The 9,297-nt window shown below is 64.7% G+C and overlaps 2 protein-coding genes across 2 annotated transcripts in view; one reads left to right on the top strand and one right to left on the bottom strand.

Moving 5' to 3' along the window:
* Positions 1 to 1,036: 1,036 nt before the first annotated feature.
* Positions 1,037 to 6,095, top strand: MNEG_3190 (hypothetical protein; the record flags this gene model as incomplete). The annotated part of the gene is made up of 6 exons (XM_014048338.1): positions 1,037 to 1,365; positions 1,558 to 1,759; positions 1,930 to 2,099; positions 4,094 to 4,395; positions 4,731 to 5,269; positions 5,748 to 6,095. 6 exons carry the CDS (start codon positions 1,037 to 1,039, stop codon positions 6,093 to 6,095), a joined length of 1,890 nt encoding a protein of 629 aa, XP_013903792.1.
* A 1,622-nt stretch (positions 6,096 to 7,717) lies between these two features.
* The window catches only part of MNEG_3189 (hypothetical protein), a gene marked incomplete at both ends in the record, with an annotated part of 6,954 nt that continues 5,374 nt past the window's right edge, over positions 7,718 to 9,297 (bottom strand). The window contains 4 exons of the mRNA XM_014048337.1: positions 7,718 to 7,895; positions 8,148 to 8,272; positions 8,557 to 8,646; positions 9,029 to 9,130. Coding sequence (XP_013903791.1) covers positions 7,718 to 7,895; positions 8,148 to 8,272; positions 8,557 to 8,646; positions 9,029 to 9,130 — 495 coding nt within the window. The remainder of the gene's footprint in view (positions 7,896 to 8,147; positions 8,273 to 8,556; positions 8,647 to 9,028; positions 9,131 to 9,297) is intronic.

The following is a 9,297-nucleotide window of genomic DNA, read 5'->3' as shown; positions in this document are numbered from 1 at the left end:
GCGCGGCCGTCGGGGGCGGCGGCGGCGGCGGCAGCGCGGCGCGCGGGGGCGGCGAGCAACGGCAGCGGCGGCGTTGGCGGCGGCGGCGAGGGCGGGCGCGTGGTGTACGAGCGGGGGCCGATCTCGGAGTTGCCAGAGGAGTTTGCGTCCAGAAGGGAGCGGTTTGCTGAGCTGGACGGATTCCAGCCCGGCTGGTTGGTTGAGCTGCGGGAGCGGGGTGACACAGTCGACGCAGTGTTCTACTCGCCGGCAGGAGAGCGCGTCGGGCCGTTCGCGGCGGCGCGGCGGCAGGCGCTGCAGTGGAAGCAGCGGTTAGGGCAGTAGGAGTGGCGTCGGTGGCTGTAAACGGGGCATGTGAAGTTGTAAGGGCATGGCCTGGTGCAGCTGTGGTGCGGCGTTTTGCGTTTGGAGGGCGTGCGCGAGGAGCAATGACGCAGGCGGGCCAGCGCAGGCGAAGTGCAGGAGCTGGCAAATCGGGGGGATGGCCCGGCTACTTCATTGACCTACGAGGGGGTTACTTTTCTAAATACAGAAGCATACGCTCGCTCGCTCTACGCATGGTACCTGCGACCCGCTAGGCTGGAAGCTGTCCGCCATATAGTCGGGTTCCTGCGCTTTGCGTGGTGATACCGGCGTATTTATCATGACTGGAAAGTTGGGACGTCTGTCGCGCCTCAGTAACTCGCATTCAGGCAGCGCACTGCCCAGATGGGGCCCTACACTCGTCTTCGCAGCTGTGCTGGCGACCTCAATCCTTTTCTGGCTCGCCTCACCAATTCTGACTATAGAAGTTAGGGATTCCAGCGCCAGCAGCAAGGCTGTTCCTCGCAGGGTGGGCCCGGCTGAACCGCAGGGCCCCGAAGCGGTGCAACCGCTGGCTGCGCCACGGCCGGGTGAGCAGCAATCACCATTGAAGCAGCCTGGTCTGAGCACAGGTGAGCAGCATGGATCCTGGCAGCCAAAATCAGAGTCCAGCCCGCACCACACTGCTGTATCTGCTGGCCCAGCGAAAGTGCCAAACTTGGTGGCAGCCGAGATGCCGCGATTGGCGCAGGTTGTGCACGCTGACAAGCCGCAGGCTCAGCAGCATTACTGGCAGCAGCAGGAGCAGCAGCAGCCAAAGCAGCAGCAGCAGCAGCAGCAGCAGCAGCAGCAACAGCAGCATCATGTGTCACAGCAGCCTACACAGCAGCCTACACAGCAGCCACCTCAGCAGCAACACCCGCAGCAGCATGCGCCTGGGACCGACCCGCGGGCGCTTCTGGAGATCTTTGGGATGAGCCAGGGCGCGGACACCAATGCATGCCAGTGCGATCTGGCCAGAGTGGTCGCGCGGCTCAAGGGGGCCGTTAGGGTGGAGGCGCAGTGAGTGCCGCTGCGGCCAGTTGCAAAAGGGCCGAGGGCGACTTTATCTGCGCCAATGTTCTCTGAAACTGGGATTCATGAGGCATGTGCAGCGGCGCATGTTCCTGTCTTATATGTCCTGCCTGATCTGAGAGCGGATTGATGATTGACTGCGTATCTGCACGCGCGCCTGCACACCCAACCCACCCACAGCTTCATACAGCATGAGAGCGGCGACAAGATCATCTGCCCGAACGGCGACGAGGAGTGCGCCCGCAACCTCGTACAGCTGTGCGTCGGCCGCCACACGCCCCCAGATCGCAACTACGACTGGTTTTACAAATTCCTGACCTGCTCCTGGGACAGTGGGCCGCATGTGACGAGCCAGGCGCTCCTGAACGCTTGCATGGACAAGGTGCGGGCACTCAGCGGTCACATGAGGGGCTGTCGCGATGAGCAATGGGTTGCAGCAATTATTGTATGATTTGTTGCGGGCCGAATGGCGCCGCCAGCGCTGTGCGTTCGCGAGCGGTTTGATGGGTCCTCACTTTGGTGCCGCCGGTGCGCCGCCAAACGCGCACGCAGGTCGGCGCGGCGGGCGAGGCGCGCGCGCAGATGCTCGCATGCGCCGCGGGGCCGGAGGGGGCCGAACTGATGGCGCGCAGCGCCAAGGCGGTGGCGGAGCGCGATGCGTGGCGCGGCTGCGTCATCCACCTGGAGGGGCAGCGGCGGTGCGTGCGGGAGGACGGCGCCTGGTGAGCGGCGCGGCACGCTTTCCGGCTTGAAAGGCGTGTTTTCGGCTTGTATGGCGTGTTCTTGGCTTGGAAAGCGGGTTTTTGGCTCTTTAGGTTCAGCGTTGACGGGCGCCACGCCTGGAAAAGCGTGCACGTCATGGTTTCAGCTTTTGAGCGCGTGCGGCCCGTCTTCAAGCGCTGCAGCATGCATGCGTTGACACCACACGTGCCCCCGCGCTGCGAGCCAGGAATTTGCCGCGTTGGTGGCACTCCTGACCCGCTGCGGCCTTGCGACCTCCCTGCTCGCAGGTCGCACTGTCCTGGCGGCACCAGGGAGGAGGACTTCGCCCGGTCGATATGTGAAGCATACACAAAGAGGAACGGCAGGGAAGCGGAAGCGTGCAGGCAGCAGGCGGTCGTCAAAGTGGAGTGATGATCCATTGAGTTGGACTGGTTGCCCGCGGAGCAGCAGTGGCCCCACTGCTGGCTAATTTGCTGACCTTGAATGCGGATTGCATCTCCCCTGCAGGCGGAACTGTGTGGCTTTGCAAGTTTTATCGAGTCTAATGTTTCCTATAGGCATGAAACTGTACGTGACCGCGTTGCGAGAGGGCTGGCAAGTATACTTTGACTCAACCCAACATGTCCTTTCTGTTTCCTCAACGTATAGATTCATCAGGGATCGTCTTATTGGTGCGTCTTCACGCCCCTTGACACTGTGCCGCCCTGCGTGTAGCGCAGGGCGCGTCTGCTCCAGTTGCCGCCCTGCAGCAACATTGCACAGCCGGGCGGTGTCGCAACCAGCTGCTCGACCTGTGTCGCAGCGCGCATTCCTGTAGGCAGATGGTGCGATTCGTGCACATCTGGTGCTTCACGAATTGTGCACATCTGGTGCTGGCAGCATGCACTGAGTCATGGCGGGCACCAGGTGCTGTAATCTCGACTGCCCTGCTTGCAGGGTGACAATGTAATCAGTGGCAGGCGCTGGACTGCCCGGAAACGGTGTGCCCCCCCTGATTGGTGGTGCATGGGTCTTCTTTGCTAAAATAACGTTGCAGTCCAAGGGGCACTAGCAAAGTAGGCTTCACAATGCACGAGGCCTCCGCATCCGCCAATTGGAGCATGCCTCTCCGCCCCCCTTCGCGAGTCACACCACATTACGCTGGCAGGCGGGATGGAGTGAACTGCATGGGTTGTTGCGTTCGTATGGCCTGTGCCTGTGGCCCAATACATCAAGGGACGCGCAGCGCCCAGGCGCACCCCCTGCCGTTCGGGGCGCATTGTTCCTGGAAAGCCCCTTCAAGGGAGGGGGGAAAGGGGCAACTTTGTGGTCACCATTACGTCCGCCTGGCCGTGAACATGAACGCAATGGCAGTAGGTATGCCCTTGCCTTGGGAGTGCGCGTGGATACCCTTCGGGCGGCTGTCTTAGTACAGCACTCTGCTTGTGAGACGCGGCTTGGGACGCCAACTTCAATCAATGCGAGGACACTCAGGAGGGTTTGTGGATGCCGGCTGTTTGTGGGGTTCCCTGTTGCCGGTGCTTTGCATGTGGTCAGCTTGCAGTCAGCCTCGCGAGCAGTTGGCTCGTGGCCTGTCAGTCTCTTCACCACATCATTGTGCCTCTCCCATGATGTTAAACCTTTTATCCTACTTATCTATCATCATCTGTAGTGCAGAAACGAACATATAGTATAATGCACGTGGAGATGACATGTCATGCGCGTTTGACTAATTACAGTATGTGCACGCAGCGGGCCTGCTGCCAGGACAACCGCGCGAAAGAATCGGTTGTGTAGTATTCAAGTTGTCACGTCACTGTGGAGGATCTCTAGCCTTTTGGTGTTTGCTCGTGTCGGATCTCTCACAAAACCCGCTGATTGCACGAGCACCAGGCCGGTGCGTAGCCATGAATAGCGTATTTAATATATCCTCAACCTATACGCGGGCTGTGAGGCTCGAAGCGGCGCGCCCGCTGCCCAGCGGGCGCCTGCCCAACCCGCGCCCGCCAACCAGGCCCCGCACGCTGCCCGCATCCGCCCGCGCGCTGGCCCGCATCCTCTCGCCCCGCGCTGACGGGCACCCAGCCGCCGCGCCGCACGCGCCGCCGGCGCCGGCGCCCCTGCAGCCCACGCCGGCGGGCCGCGCGCGGCGGCAGCAATACCCCTTCATCGACACGGCGCGCCCGGGGGTGGAGCTGGTACACGCCGAGCCGCCAGTCTACCTAGTCCACAACTTCCTGTCGCCCGACGAATGCGACGCACTGGTCGCAGCGGCGCGAGGCGGGCTGCTTGATGGCCTCGATTACGATAACTCAGGTCGGCGGTTTGCGGGTCTGGCTGTGCACTTGGCTACTGGGGCTGCAGTCAGTAAGCGCGTCTCGTGCGCTGCGGGCACTGCGGGCTTGCGACGCGCCGGGCTGGTGGCAGAGCCGAGATGCTTGCACCACCAGCAAGAGAGCAAGGACCGGCCTGCCCGTCGGCCCGCGCGCGGGTCGCGCACGCCTCCACGCGCACGGCATGCATGCGCATTCACTTGCCCGCACCCGGTTGCCCGCATCCCCCAGATCATATCCTCCAAACATCCCCCCCCCCCGGGACTGACTGTTTCCACTCTCTATGATTCCTGGGCCATCTTGTCTCTCGCCCCACAGTGCTCATAGACACCCACAAACTCTGGCCCCTTCTCATCGTCATCGCCGCCGGCGCCGCATTCGACACGCTCCACAGCGGCGGCGCCGCGGCCTCGGACCCCTCCTCTTTGCCCGCCCTCGCCACGCTCGCGCTTGCGCTCCTGAAATGGAGCGCCGCGGTCGGCGGCCTGCTGGCGGCCGCCCACTTCGGCGCGCGCCACGCCATCGGCGGCCGCGTCTTCTCTGGCACAAAGTGGACCGTCGCAAACCTCTTCCGCCCGCGCTGCGGCGACGGGCGCGCCACGCCGCTCGACAGCGGCAAGCCGCAGCGCGAGTTGGCAGACCCGGCGGCGGACCCGGCGGCGGCGGCAGCCGCTGCGCGCGCCTTCGTTCTGTCCACGTCAGCGCTGCTGGCCACGCTGCCGTCGCACCTGGAGCCGCCGACCGTGACGCGCTACCGGGAAGGGCAGCAGCAGCGGGTGCACTTTGACGGGCGCCCGGCGGGGGACCCATCTGGCCTCCAGGAGTTCCTGGCTGCAGGCGGGCAGAGGCTCGTACAGGTGGGTGTGCAGATGTGCCTGGTGTGTGTGCATGACCCGCCTGGCCTGCTGCGTGCACGGCTCCTGCCCACTGTGCCATCTGTCCGCCGAGCCTGCTGGGACCACGGGCGGCGGCGCCGGCGCGCCTGCCTTGGAGGGCGGTGTGTGCGAGGGGAGGGGCCGCACGCGGAGGGCTCCTATGTCAAAGGGATGGGCACGCAGGGGCCGGCGTGAGCTCGCTGCAATGAAGACGCACAAACAACCTGCCGCACACACGATCAAGGCCCGGCTAACCTGGCGTGCGAGCGCAGCGCCGCCTCACTACCGCCGCGTCCCATCGGGCGGCGCAGCCACTGCGCTCGCCCCGCCCCCCAGCAACGGCACCTGCCGCCCGCACCACCCCTCGCAGCAGCCGCCCTCCCCTCAAAGCCGCTTGTCGCCAATCGCACGGACGCACCCCCCCCTCGCTGCGGCCGCGCCGGCCCCCACCCCCCCTCAGGTCGTGTGTTACCTGCGCACCCTCGAGCCTGGCCAGGGCGGCGGCACCAAGTTCCACCACCCGCTGCTTCGCGGCCTCTGCACGCGGCCTGTCCAGGGGGACGCGGTGGTCTTCTTCCCGGCCTTTGAAGATGGCACCCTGGACGACCGGATGGCGCACTCTGGGCAGCCGGTGGCGGGGGCGGGCAGCGAGAAATGGATCGTGAACACCTGGGCTTGCCAGCGGCCGGTGCCATCGGCGGTCGCGGTCGTGGTCGGGGGCGAGGCAAGCGGTCGTCGCGGCGTCACGCGGCATGGGGCGCAGCAAGAGGGCGTGAGCGCAGGCGCGGCTGTGGCTCGCGCGCGGTGAGCAGCAGGGGGCCGGCGCGTGTGTGTGCGCGCCTGCCCTATTTCGACTGGGTTGCAATTCCATTTATAGAAGTGGGACGATGAGCGGTGCTTCATAGTTGTCAGCGTCGTGAGAGCGTGTATAGACCCTCTTCGTCGCTGGACACGGGTAGTACGCTTTCGGCAGCAATGCGCCACAGCCTCGTGGCCAGGCGCGAGCGGCGGGGGCAACGGCATACTGACCCCGCATGTAAGTGGGGGGCCAAGCAAAACAGGGCCGCACTGCGTAAGATTTTGGATGAATGCGCGCGACTGCATCTCTCCTGCACAACACAGTTTTTGTATTGTGTATTGTCACACCACAACACCGAAGTTATGGCGCGCCGGTGCCAGAGAGCGAGGCTGTGTCGCTGACTCACTTTTGTCAAACCCGTGTCACCGCACAGCACCCCGAGTGACACGCCACCCCGCACACCATCCTTCACACCACACCTGAGCCCGTTTGCAACCACACAACGGGGCGAAGTCCTTGCGCGGACACAGCAGAAAAGCGGCTGCTGAACAGTTTTGCGTTCATGCCTGGTTGTTTCCTAAATCCACCACCCCAATCCCACCACCTCAACCTGCCTGCATCGCTGGTGCGATGATTTCGAGCCCTGCTGCGCAAGCTTGGGAACACACTTCCTATGAACACCACCCCGGCACCACACACACTCTTCTCAGTGCCATGTTGCATGATTGTACGTGAGTATATCTGTCAAGATATCTGGTGACCGTCGTCCCAGTGTAACGCGAGCTCTGAGCAGTCGGAAGGGCCTGAAAGCGGTGGCGGTGGTGGCGATGTGAAGTGCGCACGGCACACCACATGCACGCAATCCTGATGCGTGTGCACCAGAAGAGTGCATCTGGCAATCAACATAAAAGGAGAAGGCCGTTGCAGGCAAAAATCGCCAAGGTCCCCTGCTTGTGCGCTTCGCGCCTGCGCACATGCATGGTTGCATGCGACACGCATGGCGGTGCGGGACCAATGTCTAAGATGCCGCCAAGCGGACAGGCGCCACAAGCAAGAGCGATGCTGCATTGGTTCAGAAGTCAAGGAGTGATGCAATGGCAGGGGGCGGGCGCGCAACCCCCACCGGCCCATGCGTGCGGACTGAAGCGCAAAGCGGCTCTGAATGCACCGGTGCGTGTGCAGACGGCTGAGGGAGTGGCAGGTGCGCTCACAAAATCCACAGCAAAAGGATGAATGCGGGATCGGAGGGCTTGGGAGACAGCAAAAAGAATGTCTCAATGTGCTCTTCTGTATGACATGCACACTGCCATCCGAGGGCCACAAAACAAGCTGTGGCAGACAGAGCAATTCGAGCCAGCTGGCCCGCCGCACAAACCCTGGAGCGACGACAGCAGCTGGCCACTGGGGTTTACGAGGCACGAGAACAGGGTCCCTGGAAGCTGCATCCGCGCGGCCATCTGCGGCGATCGGCCAAAAGCGGTCCCTCGCTTTCCCCAAACCAGTCGGCGTCGCCGCTCGCCCGCGACCACCGCCCCCTGCGCCGCGCCCCGCCGCGCCTCCGTGCCCTGTGGCCAAGCGCGTGCGCGCGCGAGCGCGCGCCGCAGCGTCCCCGCTGCGCCCGACCGCTGCCCTCACGCCGCGGCGGCGCCCTCTGTGATGCGCATCCGGCTGTCATACAGGGACAGGCTGTCTGGGGCCACATTCTCGTGCAGCAAGCTGCTAAACTCCGCCAACGAGATCTTCCCATCCCCGTTGGCGTCCGCCTCCCGCAGCATGCGCTTCGCCTCCGCCAGCCGCTCCGCGGCGTCGCTGCGGGGAGCGGGAGCGCCGCCACAGAGGGGCAGGGTGAGGCGGGTAGGGCACGCATGACGGCGGGGCCGCGCTGGACGCTCTGCAAGGCTCCCGGGGCAACTAAGCAGCAAGAGAAAGCCGCCCCCGCCCGCCGGCTCGACACGCGTAGCATGCCTTCACGCACCCCCCACCCACACACACACACCTTGCGCTCTCCACACACAGGGCCAATGCGGCTCTCTCAGAGACGCTGAGCCCGCGCTCGCTCACCCCTCAAAAAACGCCTTGGGCATGCGATTCAAAAGCTCCTCCAGCTCTATGAAGCCGTCCCCATCAACGTCCAGCCGCGAAAAAGCGGCGTCGACGTAGGCCTGCCACTCCTTGCCCTGCATCACCTGCGCGCGCGCATGGGGAAAGGCGGGTCGGCAGCGCCCGCAGGGGCGGCGGGACGGAGCAATGGGCGACGGAGGCGGGCGCCCGGCGCCGGGACGTTCCGATCCGCGACAGCGGCGCCTGTTGACGCGTCGTGCAACGGAGGTTGCGGGGCTGTGCCAAGCCGAGCCCGTCTGCCGCAGGTGCTGCAGGTGCGGCGGGCTGCGCGCGTGTGGCGGCCGCATCCACTGCCCATGTTGGGAGCTGCTGCTGTTGTGGCGCACGGCGGCTTCGCGCCCATATCCACCTGGCTCCAGTCGATCAGGGCAGCCACGAACTCGTCGCCCTCCACGTTGCCGTTGTGGTCAATGTCCATCTTATCCATCAGCTGCCGCACCTGTGGAGGGCGGTGGCGCCCGAGGTTGAGGGCGGAGTTTAATGAGCGTCAACGAGATGGTGAGCTGAAGCGGCTTTTGTGGAACTTGATGTATGTCTCAGGCCGGATGGCTGGCTGCTGGGTTGCAGGCCGCTGCGCCGTCATGCCGGGTACACCCGCGGTGGCTCGAAGCGGTGAGATCAACACACAATCAGGGAGGCGCGGAGGGGCGGAGAGGCGGGCGGCGTCGCGGCGCCGGGCCCGCCGCAGCTAGCCCCAGCGGCCCACGAGCCGAGGGCGTCGCGCCCATCATGCACCAACAGTCACGACCCGCCCTCCCAGGGCCGCGTGGCCAACGACAAATCCAACAAATCCAGGGTGCAGAACGCCACCCCCCGCCCACCTCTGACTGTGTCACGTCATAGCCCTGGCGCTGCAGCCCCGACGCGAGCTCGTCAAAGCTGATGGAGCCGCTGGCGTCGGCGTCGTACTCCGCAAACAGCTCCTGGGCGGTTTCGGGCGGGCACGGGCGGTTGCAAATGTCGGTCCGCGCCAGGGCAGGGGGCAAGGGGGGCGGCTAAATGAATAAGGGCGGGCGCGAGCGAGGCGAGGGGAATCCCTGCGGATTGTGGGGCAACTGAGTGGAGATGCGCAGAGAGCAGCTCGTTTTGG

Source organism: Monoraphidium neglectum, assembly GCF_000611645.1.
Source record: "Monoraphidium neglectum strain SAG 48.87 unplaced genomic scaffold scaffold00390, whole genome shotgun sequence".
NCBI classification, from domain to species: domain Eukaryota; kingdom Viridiplantae; phylum Chlorophyta; class Chlorophyceae; order Sphaeropleales; family Selenastraceae; genus Monoraphidium; species Monoraphidium neglectum.
Note: the sequence above shows the minus strand (reverse complement) of the source record. Positions and strands in the feature narration are given on the sequence as shown.